The following is a 20,503-nucleotide window of genomic DNA, read 5'->3' as shown; positions in this document are numbered from 1 at the left end:
GATTAGAATTGCTTTGCTTAAGGCCTTAGAGGGCAGAAATGAGAGATCCGTAGATGTAGCTAGCATTCAAGTGTAAGCAAAGATGTCTGCACAAGGTGTGGGCTCCACTCACGTGGAGGTCTTCAAGCAGAAGTTGGAAGATCACTTAGGGAAAGGTGGGAGTCTTGTTTATTCCATATGATAAAAAAAAATAATGATGATTGCAACTGTTTGTTTTAAAATATTTAATGGTTTTTAAAAAGTGCTTTATTTTACAGATCAATAGTACACATTACATGGGAGTGGCCTAAATAGTCTTGGAAATTCCACTAGTCAATTAAGTCACAGATGGAGACTATTAAAATAAAACTGTTTGCGATTGGAGTGTAAGCTATTTTCAATTGCAACAACACGATCATTTCTAATGGCATAAATAGCGTTTAATTTAAAATTCACCTCAGCATCGCAGAGCCTATGACTTAATGAGAAGATTCTTAACAATACCTGAAAAAAGTACATGTATACTTTCCTCTTTTTCCAGGTGAGTTTAATGAATGACTAATGGGGGATTCCCCATATGCAGCCAGAATTATGTTTTTAAAGAACAGAAATGGAGAGTTTCTATTTGCCCCCTTCACAACTACCTGTAAAACTAACTGTAGTAATCAGAAAGAGAACGGTATCGTGAAAGCATACTCTGAGAGCCCAGAGCATCAGGAGCTCACGACCTAACCCAGCAGGCCAAGATTACAAAGCAAGAAGAAGAGGACAGTACTGTCCATATCTAAATTTGCTCACAGAGCTGGGAAGTGGGAACAGAGGTGACTTAACTCACTGTGGACACGGCTGTAGAGAATCCTGTCTTCATGTTACCCCAAAAGGGAACACATGGGGATTCTGAAATGAACTGTTCCACTGGAGAGAAGCCGCAGGTGCTTAGGTGGAAGGAATATTTATATCACACTTGCTACGCGCCAGGCAGTGTGCTAAGCTCTTTTACAAATATCATCTCATCTGATCCTCATGACAATCCTGGGAGGTGGGGCTATTATTATCCCCATGTTACAGTTGAGGAAATTGAGGCATACAGAGGTTAAATGACTGGCCCAGAGTCACACAGCTAGTAAGTATCTGAGGCTGGATTTGAACTTAGGTCTTCCTGACTCCAGGCCCAGGGCGCTTTCCACTGTACTGAGCTTCCCCCCCCTCCCCCGCTCCCGCTCCCCAGCCCCAGCTGCTTATCAACAGAGCCCTAGGGCCAGTCATTTAAAAAATGGCAAATCGAAGAGATTCCCCTGGCAGCTGTCACATCACCAGAACATCTCTGAGATCATCATAGAGAATGTATGAATGTCTAGATTTTTTTTCAATTTAAAAGGCTTATTCCATTCCTTGCACTCTTGGCCCAGAAGGTCTGCCTCTCCCTCTCCAGTCTCCAAGCCCCCTTTTTAGAATCGAGGTTCAAATTCACCACTAGGCCTAGAACAGAGACAAAAGCTACTAAATACATACAGCTGTCAAACAAATAGTCTAAGCTAGAGATCAACTTATTCCTATGAGAGATGTTTTATAAACCTAACAGCTAATTATGTGGACTAAAAGGGTTGGTTGTTTTTTTTTAAACAGCTGGTATTAACTGAGAATTACTGAAATGATGCAAGTGAGCCATTAAAGTTAGCCAAGCCTGAAACACTTGCTTACGGCTTTATAACCAATCCCCCAACTTAAAAAAAAAATAAAGCCACAAAAATACACATATGAGATCCCTTGGCATTTAATATGTGCAAAATTGCTTACCATTTATTTCAAACTTTGGTTAAATATTTATTTAGTCTAAATATTTCAGACACGTTATGGAAGCCATACAAAAATGATTACGAACATAGTAATGAGGTAAGTTAAAATTCTACCAGTGCAAAAAGCAAGCGTATGCCCAAAGCAATGCATACAGGTTAAATAAATGTGGCTGCAGCTCTCACCAGGAGGGGCAGAGCCGGCAGGCCCAAGAAGCTCATTGTAAACATTGTTTTTAAGATACATTTCTAAAAATTCATACATCTCATCTACCAAACAAACAAACAAAAGCCAAGGTAACCTAACACAAGAGTAGTGCATTTATTTTGCCTTTAGAGTTCAGGGCCTCTCACTTTCAAGAGTCTAAGATTTTGCATATTTCTTCAGGAAAACCTTGGTAAGACACATTCATTACAAACACTGTGGTATAAAAATCCCAATGCTTTACAAAAGTTATATATTAAAATATTCTATACATCTTAAATTAGTTGTTGGAACATACATACATCAGCTCATTCAATCTTTCCAATGGATACTGTGCATTAAGTTAAGACATCCCCTACTCACCCTGCATGGTATAAAAAAATGATTGCAAACAGTCTTGTGCAGTTCTTCGTTCTGGATATCCATACGCAATTATTGCTCCATGTCGATTTCCAATGGGAACAGGAAGTGGTTCTATGAAATCAGTAACGACAGTTACAGACAAGCCCTCTGGAGCCAATCCGTAACACCTCCCTACCGAAGGATGGAATCACACCTGAATAAGGCTGTCCGATGCTTATATTTAAGATGTTAAAAAAAGTGTGTACAATTTCAAGGTTAAAAAACAATGCAAAAATAAAACATTTAGGACATTTACAAAATCTTACAAATGCTTAAAATACTTTGTCAAAACTTCTTTCCTGTTAAGGTGCTTCTTCTACTTGGAACTTGACTCCTTCCTTTCTGCAAAAGAGTAACACACATACACACACACTTCAATTCTCACTTATGGATGGCGGTTTTAACTGTATTAGCAGCATTCAAGTAGTGAAGAGAGAAGTGAAACTCTTCAGGGAAGCATCATCCCCTCCCCTCCTGCATAAGAAGAGTGGACTGATATCCAGAGGAGGGAAATGGTCACGATCATATAAGCTGACTAGCTTATAGCAGAGCTGGGACTTAGAATAGAGTTCTAGACTCCTAAATCCTGCATTCTCGAGAACAGCATATCCTTGCCAATGCTAGGCAGGATGGACAAAAACCAAGGGATTCATTCTCCTACTCATCTTCAAATTTGTCAAGTTGCTAAGTTCATGTTAAGTTGGAAAATCAAGGCTTCTTATATTCATCCTTGTCTTTAAGCCCCAAAAGAAAAGCTACAAAAGGAACAAAAGGGTATGAAGACATCTGCGTCCCATATTTCATCCAGAGACAGCTGTTAGAGAACACGCCTCACGCAGAGTAAAATTAGAGCAATCCTTTCCATTTCTGGGGGAGAAGGGTGGCACGGCCACTTGGTAGTACTTGAGGTAAAAGGGGAAACTTTTTTCCCCCTCAAAAGCAAGCTTTTCTTTCTTTCGGCAATTGGGGTTAAGTGACTTGCCCAGGGTCACACAGCTAGTGTCAAGTGTCTGATCTGAGGCCAGATTTGAACTCAGGTCCTCCTGACTTCAGGGCCAGTTCTCTATCCACTGAGCCACCCAGCTGCCCCAAAGCAAGCTTTTCAAAGAAAGTTTTATCCTCGGGGACAAACCTATGTTGGTTCTCAGAGGACGCCTCTGCTTCTTTTCTGCTATTATTGGGATCTAGAATGGAGTGACTTGGTATTTCTAGAACATTCAGATTTAATGAAATATGTTAGAAAAATCAGTAGCGAATCCCTAGTACAAATTGCTCATCACTATTCATTGAATAATGAGCAGTCTTCAAAGTAAAGAAATAAGGTTTCAGAAACTGCTACACCATCATTACCTTGAAGCCATCGAACCTGGGTAGCAGGTCCATATCCCTTTTCGTTCTTGGCCGATATTCTGAACACGATGGCGGGCCTGGAGGTGTAATCGACATGTGCGTTGGCAAGCTGCCCTGCAGTTACCACACAGGAAGTTTTCAGGCCGCAGTAAATGCGCATGAACATGGGTTGACTTGGATCATCTGGCACCTGTGCTGTACGAATAGCCAGATAGGCTGAATATTCCAAAATATTTCCAGAAGGAGAAGCTGGAGGTTCCCAGGAAAGATGGATAGAGTCAGCATTCTTGAGGGGAAAGAAAGAGAACAAGAATATTCAGGTTTTCAAGCATCTGAACAAGCACGGTACAGTCTTTCTAGAAGCACACTAAACTTCAAAATGCAGATCATTTCTCTGATTTTTAAATCAGAGGTAGGATTTTAAGTTATACTTTTTAAAAATTAATTTACTTTTAGTTTTCAACATTCACTTCCACAAGATTTTGAGTTCCAAATTTTCTCCCCATCTTGTCACTCCCCCCACCCCAAGATGGCACGCATTCTGAATACCCCTTCCCCTAATCTGCCCTCCCTTCTATCTCTCCCCCCTTCTCTTATCCCCTTCCCCTTCAATTTTCCTGTAGGGCAGGATAGATTTCTATACCCCATTGCCTGTATATCTTATTTAAGTTACACTTTTAATAAACCAACCATAACTGGATCAACAATGCTCTGACTTCTATTTTGTTACAAACATAACAAGTTGGTAACTGATGGTCATGTCCTGGAGATCCACAAGATGGCACTCTTTTCTTCTCTGAAAGTCATCGCTTCACTATAGAGAAACAGTCTCTGAAAGGTGATAAACTAAAATTCACTCTGACACCTGTCCTGAAATTCTGGCTCTCAGACTCAAGATGATCGTCCTAAGAGAAAAGTTAATTTCCTGACCCTTGTGCCTTTGAAGCCTGAAGTTTTCCGTAATTTTACCTCACACAAAGAAGTCTCTCAGGCAACTGATCAAATACTACCATTCCATCTGAAAAGTTACCCACAGCGCTAGCCTAATGCTGTGCAGCTTCGCCCACAGTTAAGTCTGAGGCGGGCTTCTTACCTTTGAGATTCTGACAGCACAAGGGGCCCCAGGAAAGCCAGGAACGCAAGTTTTAAATTCACTACTTTTGCTGAAAGGGCCTATCCCGCAGCCATTGATGGCAGCAATCCTGAATCTGTACACTGTGCCCGGAACAAGATCTTGTTTCTTAAGTAAGCTGTAGTCTGGGGCGTCTGTATTTCCTACCTAGAAAGTTAGATGCGAGCAGACGTCAGAGAAAGAAAGGGTCTCCTTACGATATGTTGGAACCATTCCGATTAAGCAAGTAACACTTTGCACCCACCACTCATTACTCGTCCTGAGACTTAGTGTTAATTACAGTCTGTCAAGAAAGAAAAAAGGCCTTGCCGATAGACATAATGACTAATAAAGTACGATACAGGACTGCAATAATAAAACAATTTAAGATTGTTGCCTAAGGACAGATGCTGCAGACCATGCAGGTATCTACCTCACCAGGGTAATGCCCTGAGATATGGGGAAAATCTTAGTGACTATGAGAGCATTAAACTTGAATTATTAGAAAGTTTTCTTTATGTGAATGACAGCTAACCACATATAGAGAGCACATCTGGCAGGACACTATCGAATTATTATCCAATGAAAACTTATTTAAAAAAAAAAAGACAAGCAGAATATAAAAGCCACAAGCAACATTTTAAAAACCACAAAATGGGAATATTTTCTCCATCAAAGTAGTACAGAGCTTTGGAGCTAATTTGTGTAACTATTATATTCCAAGAGTAAAGCAGCATGGTATCGTGGGTGGAGAGGTGGCCTTGGGGTCCTCCTGGGTCCAAGCCTGCCTCAGGACATAAGCTGTATGACTAAGTCACTTACTCTCAGTGTTCTAAACAACTCTAAGACTATAAAGTTATAAACCACTTGTAGATCTGCATTAGCAGAGGGGGTTTTCTTACCAAGAGTTTCCTCTATCAAAGAAATCACATATTTGAAGAAGGAAAAGAAGTATGTGTGTATGAACTTTTCAAAAACAAAATGGTTTTGGGCAGCTAGGTGGCACAGTGGATAGAGCACTGGCCCTGAAGTCAGGAGGACCTGAGTTCAAGTCTGGACTCAGACCAAACACTTGATACTTCCTAGCTGTGTGACCCTGGACAAGTCACTTAACCCCAATTGCCTAAAAATGAAAAAAAAAATAAAAACAAAATGGTTTTTATCCTAAGCTGACAATGGCAATGCCTGTGCTTGCAATACCCATGTTTCATTTTTAGCACTTGGCAAAAACAAAATCTGGCAATGTTTCTACATTTTTGTTTATCTAGATTGTTTTTAACCTAATATCTCCAACACAGTAAGATAAGAAAAATATTTCATTATATTCAAAATAGTTGAATGTCATACATATGTTTTATATTATATTTAGTAAATTAAGGATTCCCAGTCTCTTCACTGTGAATATTCATTTATGTATTTATTCTCAGGCAATTGGGGTTAAGTGGCTTGCCCAGGGTCACACAGCTAGTGTTAAGTATCTGCGGTCACATTTGAACTCAGGTCCTCCTGACTTCAGCGCCAGTGCTCTATCCACTGCGCCACCTAGCTGCCCCCATTGTGAGTATTTATTCCAACAGACTTTAACCTCTGTATCTTGATGGTCTCCCTGATTCCTTGGGGCTGAGAAAATTCATTACCTCATAGCTTTTCACTGAGGATGCTGTCTGAACTTAAGAGTCTAGATTCCTACAGTAAATAGGCCCTTCTACTTTGGTAGGACCTACCTGACCTTACATTGTTTTCAAGAATCCATGAGTCCCACCCATAGTATGATGAGGTTTAAAAGGGATTTATATCATCGTTATTTGAAAAAGTAGGCAATTGAAATGTTCTTGATCAGTATGTCCAAAATGGTATTCCATGGAAAATTGGTAGTCTGTACAATGTGAATTTTAAATAAGAGTGTGTTTTACACAAGTGATAGCTTCATATCCAATATTTAAGGGGGAAATATAAAAAGTAAGCATAACTTCAGCTTTTAAAATATATTTCAAATTTCCTATGTTTTATTCTGACATTCCCCTGACCCTTTTTTTGTGTGTGTTGTTGGAGAAGCAATTGGGGTTAAATGACTTGCCCAGGGTCACACAGCTAGTGAGTATCATGTGTTTGGGGCCACATTTGAACTCAGGTCCTCCTGATTCCAGGGCTGGTGCTCTATTCACTGCCCCACCTAGCTGCGGGGGGCCTCCCCACCCCAACCCTTCTTTATCCTAAGTACATGTCATATCCCTAGGACTACATTTTTGGGTGCCATAAATGTGTTACGAAGCCGAGAGTTCTTTCTATAAGTTTTAATTTGAGAAACAGTGATATGTAAACAGTTATTTGATTTGGTTAAGGAAACTGGGGAAGGATGCCTTGAGAAAGTTTCCAAAATCTCCTACTATAACCATCTGAGAACTACCTACCTCTTGAGGTAGATGCAAAGTCAGTAGTTTATAAGCTAGAAAATGCTACAAAAATATGGGTTATGTTACTGTACTAATTTCACAGGGTGGCCCTGTGAAAATTTTAAATATATATAGGATTCATAAATAAATAGCATGTGTTTTTTTAAATGGCTTAGGGAGAATATACAAGAAACCCCAGTAATCACTAACAGTCATATTAATAATTCATTGCATGAGGATACTTGAACTAATAATCATGCTGACCATTACTTTTAGATCAATTTATGGTTTCAGAACTGAAATTTTATAACCTTAAATACTGTAACACATAGCACAATGCCCTTTATATAATGGGTATGCATTTTAAAACATTGGTTGCATTTATGTTTAGGTGGGAGGGGCACACATATAGGTCTACATCCATACACAAACAGAAGAGAAAATACACCCGGGGCTACCTTAGAGATATTCTGCTTTCCCTTTGGCAGCAGGTAGAACTGGCTGACCAAAGCAGTGTTATTTCTGAAGATCCCCACATCACACCATTGTCGTTCTCCTTTCTTTTCTATGGTCATTGGCTTTGAAGTAGCATCTTTCTAGTATTAGAGAAAGAGGCATTATGTAGCTTTGCCTTACCGTAGCATAACAGCAAAAATTAGATCAAATAAACTCCTGCAGTGACATGAGTAAACGCTCCCACAAGAGCAGGTCACGAGGAACGGTCTTCACATTGGCTTAATGGCTTAATAGTGATCCAACAATGCTCCTTCTCCTTCAAAACCTAAGAAGGAGGTGGGACGCTTTGTGCTTAGCCCAGCAACTTCTGAACTGCCGTTTTTGAGACCGTTTCTGTTAATGTGTCAGTCAGCTTACCAAGGAGGTTATTTCAGAGGCTTTGTTGTTGTTCAGTCATTTCAGTCTTGTCTGACTCTTCGTGACCCCAGTGAGGTTTTCTTGGCAGAGATACTGGAGTGGTTTGCCATTTCCTTCTCCAGCTCATTTTACGGATGAGGAACTGAGGCAAACAAGATTAAGTGACTTGCCCAGGGTCACACAGCTAGTAAATGTCTGAGGTCAAATTTAAAATCAGGTCTTTATGACCCCAGATCTGGCACTTTGTCTACTGTACCATCTAGCTACCCATTTCAGCAACTACACCTTTAAATCAACCACCACAACAAAAGAATAATATTTTAAATCGATGTTACAATTGACTCCAAGAAGAACAGTCATTTTGAGCTGGCTTATTTCTAGGCTCAGGGGTAACCTGTAAACAACAGTTATCTTTAGGCTTGGAATAAATACCTGGGATTCTGCAAAACCTAGTAGCAATGGCCAAAACCAAAATACATTTTGGATGTAGTCTACCATGCATATAGCAGAATCTAATAACTTTGAATATTTTCCTGCTAAAAAGAAAAAGAAAACCCCATCCTATTTTAAAGCTTCCTCTGATGACAAATGGAATTGCCACATCTATACCTTGAATTGCTGCTCAGTACTTAAGCCATCTCCATAATAGATAAGATGGGACTATTTATATGGTCAAAACCCAGTTGAGTACTTTCACTATTTCACTCTCAAATGCATAATAATAGAGGCATGTCATTCTGAAGCCCTTCATTACTGGTTTATCTTTAGGACTAGCCTGTTAGAAGTTTGGAAAGCTCTATGAGGACAAGGACTAATTGTGCCTGACACCCCTACCTCCCAAGGGCTAGCACTAAGCTCTGCACAAATTTTGTTATTTGACAAATAATACTCTCCAAAAATTGGCTACAAAAAGCCACTATAAAAATGATCATGCAGCTACATTTGAACTAGAGCATAACAGCTCTGGCTGATATGACATGAGAAGCAAACAAAGTTTGTTTTAACTGTCTCCCCCATCAAGGGGAAAAAAGGGCTGCTACGTATGAGGAGACAAAGAAGCGTGGCACCATTCCTTCTAATAATGTGAAGGGGAAAGAAGAGATATGAAAAAATTTAAGGAGAAAAAAAAGCAAATGAGTAACAAAACAGAGGTAGCCCTTTACATAGAACAGGGAAGTGCCTCAAACAAAAGATGTTGCTTTTTATATGAGCTAATTTAAAACCTTTTTACCCCAATCATGCAAAGCACGCTGAAGGCTGTTTTGTTTTGTTTTTAATAAGGTCATGAATTAGACCTAGAATAGGTTTGATGCCTCTGGTGTTTTGTGGGTTGGTTGGGATGCCAGCGCTACAGAGATAGAATGGTGGGCTGGACTGCTCACAGTTCAACCCAAACGAGCAACTCTTGGACTTCCATTTAGTAGCTGACTGCAGTAGCTGTCTTCTCAAACGCCCTTCTACATCACGTACTCGGTTATTCTTTCAGCCATATCTACATTTAATTCAAGATGCTACAGAAGAGCTAGAAAATGCTGTCCAGTTTCAAAACACAATCAACACCTGGAAAGCAGATGGTCATCGATACCTAGTGTCCCACAGCCCTATAAAGTCGAGAGGCCAGACACTTACTGATAATGGAACGGCAGAGTCCTGGGTTTCGCCAGAGCTGACTTTGGTTATCGGTCGTGCAAAGGCTTCCTCAGCTAAAAACAGATTTTCAAATGAATTTACAGGATAACTTACTTTAAAAAAGAGGCATAAATCACTCAAATATCACTTGCAAATACTCCCCCCCCCACCTCACGTTGTTAAATGGTTCCTTCAAAAATGGTAGAATTAACATTACAGGAGAAACTTCATAGAAACTAAGTTCTCAATGAGTTTAGAAGAGGGTTACCGGAATTGATGCATTTCAACCCTCACTAAAAATTATTAGTGATATTATCATACAACAATCAATGTTGGTTGGGGTATGACTATATCCATCTATACAGTGAGTATAGTAATATAATATGTATAGCGATAATATAGTATTTATTATGTGTATTATATTATCCAGGGACCAAAATTACAATAGCCAAGTGATATATATATGTAATTTGATTCCTATTGACTCACAAGAAACCAATTCTATTTAAAGTTAAAAGAAAATATGGAAACTTAGAAATCAGATAAGCTGGGAAGGTTATTAATTCATGGCCTAAAACTAAATATCAGATTTTTGGGAATAATTGGCAACAGGTATGCATGTATATGGGCATGTGCCCGTCACCCCACACACACACACACACATACACACATACAGTGTATTCTCATTCTAAATAGGCAGGGAGCTAGAGTACACAGGTCACAGCCACTGTGTATTAACTACAAAGCTCTCTGCACTTTAATCCACTCCAAGATGAGTTTGATACACAAGATTCAAACTATAGCCCATGAAATATCTCCAACCTTCCGATTTCCCACTGAATGCTATGAGTGATGCTTCATCTTTCACAACCGCCCCATTTGTACTGGTGGACTCCATTTTAATGGCCCGCTGGGGTACCGTGGTGTGTGTGCCAGAAATGGCACTGGATGCAGCAGCTTCAGGATTTATTGTCCTTAAGTCCAGACCATATGATTCACTTACATTCTTTGAAGTTTGAGCACCTGTCATTAAAAGAAAAAAAAATCAACTTAAAAAAAAATCACCTGCAGAGAATTTCCAGCTGCGACTGATTCAGCAAGGTCCTGGGCCAAATGACTAAACTCCAGCTTGAGGTTTTTAAATATTTTTTTATAGTGAGCTTAACATCCACAAACAAGCAATTTCAACATTCAAATAAGAACAGAAAACAACAGCATATGAACTTGAATTCCTATTATGTGGAATTTGAAGTCTGCATTACCTTTTTTAAAGTTTATATTAACTTTAACACGATAGTAACAAAACCACCCTCATTGGCCATATCTCTTTCTGAAGTTTTTTGTCCTGCATCTTTTTATATGTTTCCATGTTTTTATGTGTCAATGTTTCATTGACCTTTATTTTTTTCCCTCTTTTGGGGGTTGGGTGTTCCCATCCCAACCCACCAATTCCCCTCCCCTACAAACACGTATTTTGAAAGACTTCCAACTAAAATTAATAGTGCTCAGAAAAAGCAAAGTCTCTTGAGACAGATATAAGTCATGTTTGGCACACCATTCTAAAAGACGCCGAGAGCTCTCCTCTGGGCAGGGTGTGGCTCACAGCATATGAAAACCAGATGGACGGTTTCTAGAGGCCCTGAGTTTTTTCTATCTTAGAGGCTGAACATAATAGATTCTAGAATCTGGAAAAACTGTAAACTGCTCATTCTTTAGATTCAAGCATAGCACAGGTTGAACTTGAGATACTTCCAAAGAGCTGATCTTCACTGATGTGGGCACTCCTTCTACCTGCAGATTAGCCCTTTCACCCCTTAGGGTCCCTGTGGTTGAAATAAGCCACGTGGCAGCCAACATTCTGGAAATTTAGCCCACTGCACTTGGCTATGGTGGTTCTGTGATAATGGAAGTCCACTGTTTGGCCTAAACATGAAGAATCTCCTAATTTCCACATCTAATAATAATAGCTAACATTTATATAACACCTACTATGTGCCAGGCACTTCACAATCATTATCTCGTTTGCTCCTCACAACAACCCGATTCTTATCCCTATTTTATAGAAGAAGAAACTGAAGCAAACAGAGGTTAATGACTTGCCAAAGGTCACACAGCTAGTTAATAAGTGTCAGAGGTTGGATTTGAACTCATGTCTCCTGCCTCCCTTTTCTCATTCCTCAGTGCTGAGTTTGGCCCTTGGGCCCACACGCTCTCTTCTGAGTTTTCTTGCCACTGCTCTTACAGCTCTCTTCCTGCCTGCCTACCACCTTTCAGTCTTCTCTGCTGGATCTTCCTTCGGGTGCTCTCACTCTCTGTGAGCTCATTTCCCCAGGCCTCTGTCCTAGGACATCTTCCCTTTCCTGGCGACCTCCCCAGCTCCCAGACAGGCAGCCTGGGCTAGTGGAGAGAGGGCTGGAGTTAGGTATTTGGTAGCAGTGTGACCCAGAGAAAATCCTGCTCTAAATCTATAAGCCACATGTGCTCAAGAGCTTCTCTCCTGACCTCTGGGCTCACATCACCAGGTGGCCAACTGGACCTCCAGGAGACATGTCCAACTTACCACGTCCCGAGCAGATGATACCTCTCCCCCTCCTGCTCGGGGCACCACTGTCCTTGTAGCCCCACACTCAGTTTGTTGTCAAACCTTGTTTTCCCCTTCACAATATGCTGTATGTGTCCTTTCCCACCTTAAGTCAGGCCTTCATCTCTGGCCTGGGCTATTGCAAGAGCTTTCTAACTGGTCCCCCTGCCTCCAGTTTCCCTCCACACTGACACCAAAGCCATTTTCCTGAAGCAAACCATCCCAGCTCGATAACAGCTGCCTGTGGTCCCTTGGATGAGACAGAAAAGCCTCTCTTGGCTATGCAAGGTTCTTCACAGCCTGGCCCCTTCCTACCTCTCCCCTTCCCTCCACCCAGCCAATGCTCAGGCCCTCCTGGCTCCCTGGATGTTCCGCCTCCAAGCCAACTGTCCCTCCCACACCTGGCATCCTCTTCCTCCTCACCTCAAGCTCCTGGAATTTCTTTTCTCTCCAGACTGAGCTCCAGCATCACTTCCTGCAGGGCCTTTCTCCCATCCCCTAGCTCATTCCCCAGTACATTCATTCCCTTGGAAGATGATTACCTTGTCTATCCCCATAGACACATAGGCCCTGTGCTTTTTGTCTTTGTATTTTCTGTGCTTATGGTAAGGCCCGGCTCCTAGTGGAGGCTAAATACATGCTTTAATGAGGGACTGCTCAGCGCCCCCAGAGTTCATGTTTCACTGGCACAGTCTTTAGGACCCTAGGGTCCCCTGCAGACTGGTGACACACTGGAATGAGACATTCAAATGTGTACGTCCCAAAAGAGGTCTGGAACTTTCCCCTCCACATTATCGTCTTCTACTGAGTAGGATTCACATGACATGTGACCCTCCTTGCCTCCGGTTAATACCAGGTTGGGTGGCTGATTCTATATGCATTTTGTTGCTTCCTTTTGGATACATTCTACTACCAGAGGTATAAACTCCCAAGACCAAGCACTGAGAATGCTAGGAAGCTAAATTTCCCCTGGTATAGGTAGAGAATATATTCACAAAGGAAAATGGAAATAAAGTGAGAATATTTACCTACCAGTCTCCTACAGGATGGATAAGAGGGGTGTGTGTGTATAAAACCATTTTTTTTGTTGAGGCAGCTGGGGTTAAGTGACTTGCTTCAGGGTCGTACAGCTAGTGAGTGTCACGTACCTGAGGCCAGATCTGAACTCAGGTCCTCCTGACTCCAGGGCTGGTACTCTATCCACTGCACCACCTAGCTGCCTCAACACCATTTTTTAAAAATGTGACAACTCTGTTCCTTATGATTAGAAATGTTATGGCTGCACTAATATATGCTCAAAATTACGCACCTTAGATTTATTTTCAAAAGTTCTAATATTTTTTGGGCATGACCAATAAGGAATTTGTTTTTTCTTGACTATAAATATTTGTTGCAAGGTATTTTTTTCATTACTTTTCATGGAAGATAATTGGGAGGGAGAGAAAACAGGTTTTGCTAACTGGACAAAATAAAATTGAAAAATTTTCAAAGGTTCTAAGAAAAGTGACTTCTAAAATGCTTTATAGGAAAGCATCTCTAGCCCCTTATAAGGCTTGCCACATCCACGTGTGCATTGAGAAGGCTCAAACTTGTGGAATTTTTGAAGACTCCTGTGCCTGGGCTGAGCCTCCTAAATGCCCAAGATTTCCAATGGATGGCTCCTATAACACGAGGGTGCTCCAACCTCATAAGCACCCAAAGACGTTACAGTGTAACTGTTTCATGAAGGAATTTCAGAGCCAAGTGCAGAGAAGATACAATGATGCCTTCAGCACCAAGTTGGGCAGTAACAAAATCTGCTACACATTTTCAGTCCAAGATTGTACTCAACAGGCAGCAAACCAGGACAGCACGGTTTATATTTGACATGCAAGTCACTTTCTCGCAATATCCTCAAACTACCTCCACACACCTTAAGTTGTGAGCTTCCTGAGGGCAGGGATCTCTCTCTATTCTTTGTACCCCCAGACTTAGCTGAGCGCCAGGCACACAACAGGAGCTTACTAAATGTTTATTAACTGACACAAACATCCCAGCCCCCTCCTACCTTTCCAGACTTCTGACGCCTCACTCCCTGACACATTCGATCCAGTGACGGCGGCCTTCTGGCTATTCCATGAACAGGACTTTCCATCTCTCAGTTCCCAGCATTCTCCTGGTTGTCCCCCACGCCTGAAATGCTCTCCCCCCACCGACCTCCCAAGCCCTCTTAACTCCATGGCCTTCCCTCTGTTAACTGTTTTCTGTTTATCCTCAGAGAGCTGGCTTTGTATATATTTGTTTGCATGTTGCCTCCCTATTAGAATGTAAGGTCCTTGAGGGTAGGAACTGTCCTGTGCTTCTTTTGGTATCCCTAGTGCCGAGTGCAGTGCCTGGCACGTAGCAGGTGCTAAATAAATGCTTACTAACACACAACCCCCCAAATAAAAACAAAATCACCTAATGGCGACAGGTGACAACCACATGATTTCCTCTTTTTTGTAGGTCACCAGTTATTAAGGAGGCTTGCTTCCTTTTCGGTAATTTGGAACCATGTGTTTTTCCAAAAGCCCATGTTTTTTTCAGGTATTAGTCATTCAACGGAAAGGCTGGCATCCGTACCTTCATTTCTCTTAAGCATCTCCCCCGAACAGCTGCCATCTGCCGGATTAGGGGCCAGCGCGAAGGATGGAAGTGAAGGGGCATTGGACTCCAATTCTCTATGATCCAACTGGCTTTTTACTGAAGTTCCTTTCATGACTACATGGTCAGATTCTGTACTATTTCCTGTGTCTTCTAGCTTTAATAATTCTTGAGACAAGAGAGAAACCGGCATCTACAAGAAGGAAGATGACAATTCAAATTTGTGTCATCATTTTTTAAAGTAAGGAATATAAAAATTAGTCATCAACTTCATTTTGGAATTACTCATTTTACTATAATTAAACTATCTTGTAAGCATGGCTTACTAAGGTCTTTTTTTTTAATTGGAAGGACTCACTTTTATAACAGTTTAAGAAAGGAGTTTTCTTTCACTCTTTTCACGATAATACTAAAAATGTCTAGTTTTGAGATGGAATGTGGTCACCTTTTAGGAAGAAAGCATTAATTTTTGAACAAAAATAGTTTCCCAAGCAATACTTCTATATTTTCTTAGTTATCTATACAAACAGATTTAAATTTACTCTTCTAGAAACAAAGCTATCACTCTTTGCAGATGACATGATGATATACTTAGAGAATCCTAGAGAATCAAGTAAAACACTACTTGAAATAATAAACAACTTTAGCAAAGTTGCAGGCTATAAAAGAAACCCACATAAATCATCAGCATTTCTATATATTACCAACAAAGCCCAACAGCCAAGAGAGTTAAACTTACTGTAGATATTATAAAATATTTAGGAGTCTACCTCCTGAAACAAACCCCAGAACTCTATGAACACAATTACAAAACACTTTTCACACAAATAAAATCAGATCTAAATAACTGGGAAAACATCAGTTGCTCATGGGTAGGCCAAGCTAATATAATAAAAATGACAATCCTACCTAAGCTAATTTACTTCTTCAGTGCCATACCAATCAAACTACCAAAAAATTATTTTATAGAGTTAGAAAAAATAATAACAAGATTCATTTGGAAAAACAAAAGGTTCAGAATATCAAAAGAACTCATGAAAAGAAATGCATGGGAAGGTGGCCTAGCAATTCCAGATCTTAAATTATTATAAAGCAGCAATCATCAAAACTGCTTGGTACTGGCTAAGAAATAGGGAGGTGGATCAGTGGAATAGGTTAAATATGCAAGACACAGTAGTCAATGACTATAGTAATCTATTATTTGATAAACCCAAAGACCCCAGCTTCTGGGATAAGAACCCACTCTTTGAAAAAAACTGCTGGGAAAACTGGAAAAGAGTATGGCAGAAACTAGGCATAGACCCAAATCTCACACCATATACCAAAATAAAGTCAAAATGGGTTCATGACTTAGATATAAAGGCTGATACCATAAGTAAACTGGGAGAACAAGGAATAGTTTACCTATCAGATCTATGGAGAACAGAAGAATTCATGACCAAACAGGAGATAGAGAACATTACAAAAAGCAAAATGGATAATTTTGATTACATTAAATTGAAAAGTTTTTGCACAAAGCCAATGCAACTAAGATTAGAAGGAAGGTAGAAAATTGGGAAAGAATTTTTACAACCAGTCTCTCTGATAAAGGCCTCATTTCTAAAATATATAGAGAATTAAGACAAATTTATAAGAACACAAGCCATTCCCCAATTGATAAATGGTCAAAGGATATGAACAGACAGTTCTCAGATGAAGAAATTAAAGCCATCTACGGCCATATGAAAAAATGCTCTAAATCATTATTGATTAGAGAAATGCAAATAAAACAACTCTGAGGTACCACATCACACCTATCAGATTGGCCAAATGATAAATGTTGGAGAAGATGTGGGAAAATTGGAACACTAATACATTGTTGGTGGAGTTGTGAAATGATCCAACCATTTTGGAGAGCACTTTGGAACTATGCCCAAAGGGCTACAAAAATGTGCATACCCTTTGATCCAGCAATAGCACTTCTAGGGCTGGATCCCAAAGAGATCACACAAATGGGAAAAGGACCCACCTGTACAAAAATATTCATAGCAGCTCTTTTGTGGTGGCAAAGAATTGGAAATTGAGAGGATGCCCATCCATTGGGGAATGCTGAGCAAGTTGTGGTATATGAAAGTAATGGAATAATATTGTGCTATAAGAAATGATGAACAGGCCGACTTCAGAAAAACCTGGAAAGACTTGTATGGTCTGATGCTGAGTGAAGTGAGTAGAACCAAGAGGACTTTGTACACAACAACAGCCACGTTATGCAATGACTAATATTGTTAAACTGAACCCTTCTCAGCATTACGAGGATCTAAGACATCTCCAGAGGCCTCGGGATGGAAAATCTGTCCACATCCAAAGAAAGAACTATGGAAGTCGAATCGCTATCACTTATGTTTATCTTCTGTTGAGTTTTGTTTCATCTTTCTGATGGTTCCTCCTATTGGTTTTAATTTTTACTTACAAGTTCACTAATGTGAAAATGTTTAATAGGAATGTAAATGTAAAGCCTATACCAGATTGTGCGCCGTCTTGGGGAAGGTGGGGGGGAGGAAGGGGGAGAAAAAATTTTAACTCAAAAGCATATGGAAGTGATTGTTGATAAATCAAAATAAATTAATAAAATTTTTTAAAAAATAAAAAATAAATTTGCTCTTCTAGCCCATTTTTGTTGCTGAAAAATGAGCAAACCACATACAAGTCAGGGAAACCTTATGGAAGAAGTCTTACAAAGCGGAATTTTCTAGCTAGCTAAGGGTTCGTGTATTTTAACCAATTTGGACAGAAATGTTTCTCAAGTATTCCACTTCCCTGGAACCTGCAAGTATACTCATCTACAAAGAAGCAGTTGTAACCCCTCCTTACGGCTCACCGTATCCATGTGTTCATTCAGAAGGCCCAAAGGTGGAGAAGCGTTAAGTCTCTCCTGCCAACCCCACCCAGTTCAGATCTACGGAGGGCCTCTGCTGGGAGCTCTCACACATCCTTAGGAACAGTGGCTATGCACTGGAAGGCCTTTCGCCTCCAACCCCCAGTACCCTGCTCCCAGAGCTGCGCTCGAACTTAAAATTTAAAACAATCTGAACCACTTTGGATGCTGCTGTTTCTTTGCTGTTAAAGCGCCAGTGATAAAGGCCTTGTCCAGTTGGTTGCAGGCTATAAAAGCAAGTGTTAGAAGCATGACCACCACAAACAGCCGAGAGTCTCCAGGTAAGGGGCCTGGCTGCTGCACGGATCTCATCCTACGGCTCTCAGAGGATGGGGGAGAGTGGGGAAGTGGGGGCAGGAAGAGGCAGCAGACATGATCAGTCTTTTCCTGTGTTCTAATTGGGTTGGGTAGTCACGTTCCCAAAAGGTGGTGAGACCTTACTTTTCTCAAATAAGGCCCTATTTTCTGTAAAGCGGAAAAGCTCCACCCCCTCCAACCCAACCATCCTCTGGTCCCACCAAGGGAGGCTAGTCCAAGTGCTGGGTCATTTTTTTTTTTAATACACAAACTAGGGTGTCAAGTCTACTAGTATTTTCCACGTGACACAATACATAGATCCAACCTATGAGAAGAACCAAAACCATAATGGTGCTCTATAGGTCATTAAAGAGTTTACTTTCTGTGCACCTTAAATTACACATGAGAGCCGTCTGAATTTGGATTACTCCAGATTCACTCCCTCCCACGGGGAAAGGAAAAAGGTAGATGACTCAGCCCATATGAACAAAAATCGAGTCATCAGGAACATCACCTTCCGGTTCAGAGTCTCCAACATTTTACTCACATTGTTGGGGATGGTGTTATTAGTAGCTTGTCTGGAGAAATCTGCTTGGACTCCTGCAAGGAGAGGAAATTCAGCAATCAGCTCCGCAAGCAGCAATGTCATTGAAACAATCGATCACATATGATTAAGTTTCTCAGGAAAAGTAGAAGAGAAACGAGGGTTGGCCATCGGAAGCCCAGCAGAAAACTCTTCGGGTTTCTAGTCCATTTTTCTTTCATTATGCCTCCCCCCACACGCTCCAGAGTAATACTGGGCATAGCCATCAGCTTTCATTACATATCAGCTCACTAGCATGGCATATGTCGACAAAAAATGCATGAAGATAAGAGGGACAGGAAAGGAAAAACCCCATACTGCGTGTTCCTGCTAGTTTTACTGCGTGGAAAAGACAGAGATGGCATATTTTCTATAAAAAAAGAGATGGCATTCTGTAAGCCGTGCTTCTGGCACGCTGAGCCTGGTTTTAAAACTATTGTAAAGGGGGTGATAACCCCTATTTAGGGACATGGAAATATTTGCCTGGGCACGTCATATCACCTGGCAAGTTTGCGTGAGGATCCGGTGATGTCGCTTGGTACGGCAGGTCCGTGTTCAGCTGAAGCAGGTAGCCTTCCACGGTAGGAACTTCATCCCACTTAACTTGGAAAGAGTTAGTGGTAGCTTTGATGACCTGTACTTGTGATGGCGCTGGTGGCTTCTCTAAAAGAAAAATGCCCATGTTAAACCAGTGAGTGAGCGGGCCAGACACCAGTTAGTAGCTTTGAGATTGCCTTCTGCCTCAGGATATTAAAAATGCTTTAAACTGAGCATCACACTATACTTTAGTGTTTTGGACAAGAATATTTCATCCCAGAATGGAAAGAAAGTACCATGTTTTGTGACATAGCCAAGCAGTGAGTCTAAGTCCAAAACAGCCTTATAACCTAAATTAATTTTCTTTAGTGTAATATTTATTCTTAACAATTACTAGTACTAGTAATAATAGCTGGAGTTTTTGTCCCACTTTCAGGCTCATAAAGCACTTTATGTATGTTAACTCATTTGATGATACAAGATATGACATGTGCAAAGAATCCTACACTCCAGGTTCAAGTTGTTAGGATTTATACATGGGCCAAACGCACCATAATCAGTGGTGTGTTGGTAAATGTTTAACAATCAGATCTCCGCAGACAAAAATGAATACATGACATACTTTTAGATTTAATCTACATAATCATCTTCTACATGACTTTCTTATGTCTAGACAATCAACGGAATAATAAATTGAGTCCTGATTTATACTGTTTGCTGACATCTGAAGTGTAAATGCTCACCTTTAAAATTTAACAACCAGCTCTCAAGAGTCAAGACAAGGGGGCAGCCAGGTGGCACAGTGGATAAAGCACTGGCCCTGCAGTCAGGAGGATCAGAGTTCAAATCTGGCCTTAGACCAAACACTTAACACTTACTAGCTGTGTGACCCTGGGCAAGTCACTTAACCCCTATTGCCTCACCAAAAAGCAAACAAACAAAAAACCAAAAACCTAGTGGTTCATTTGGGGCAGCTAGGTGGCTCAGTGGATAGAGCACCACCTCTGGAGTCAGGAGGACCTGAGTTCAAATCCAGCCTCAGACACATGACGCTTACTAGCTGTGTGAACCTAGGCAAGTCACTTAACCCCAATGTCTCACCCCCCCAAAAAAAAGAGTCAAGACAAGCCAGCTCTAGCCCATCATATCAGATCACAGCATAATCATCACTATAATGAACAACTGTGTCAAACTACGGATCTATAAACTGAACCTAGAATAACTTAATCCAAAC

General features: G+C 40.8%; 1 protein-coding gene across 3 annotated transcripts in view; it reads right to left on the bottom strand.

Moving 5' to 3' along the window:
* Positions 1 to 209: 209 nt before the first annotated feature.
* Positions 210 to 20,503, bottom strand: part of HCFC2 (host cell factor C2) — a 33,401-nt gene continuing 13,107 nt past the window's right edge. Inside the window, exons 8-17 of one of the 3 annotated variants that reach the window (XR_002323639.2) lie at positions 19,234 to 19,395; positions 18,697 to 18,749; positions 14,918 to 15,131; positions 10,558 to 10,758; positions 9,736 to 9,809; positions 7,692 to 7,829; positions 4,823 to 5,008; positions 3,730 to 4,015; positions 2,341 to 2,721; positions 210 to 1,458 (exon numbers count right to left, since the gene is read on the bottom strand). Coding sequence is in view for 2 of the 3 variants with exons in the window: in XM_020982379.2 (XP_020838038.1) it covers positions 2,696 to 2,721; positions 3,730 to 4,015; positions 4,823 to 5,008; positions 7,692 to 7,829; positions 9,736 to 9,809; positions 10,558 to 10,758; positions 14,918 to 15,131; positions 18,697 to 18,749; positions 19,234 to 19,395 (1,340 nt within the window). In the remaining variant the exon portion in view is untranslated. Of the gene's footprint in view, positions 2,722 to 3,729; positions 4,016 to 4,822; positions 5,009 to 7,691; positions 7,830 to 9,735; positions 9,810 to 10,557; positions 10,759 to 14,917; positions 15,132 to 18,696; positions 18,750 to 19,233; positions 19,396 to 20,503 lie in introns of all 3 variants that reach the window. The other 2 variants (XM_020982379.2, XM_020982380.2) reach the window with 2 other exon arrangements.

This window comes from Phascolarctos cinereus, unplaced genomic scaffold, assembly GCF_003287225.1.
Source record: "Phascolarctos cinereus isolate Bilbo 61053 unplaced genomic scaffold, phaCin_HiC Scaffold_1;HRSCAF=81, whole genome shotgun sequence".
In the NCBI taxonomy this organism is placed as follows: Eukaryota; Metazoa; Chordata; class Mammalia; order Diprotodontia; family Phascolarctidae; genus Phascolarctos; species Phascolarctos cinereus.
The sequence above is the reverse complement of the archived record's forward strand: the minus strand, read 5'-3'. Positions and strand labels throughout refer to the sequence as shown.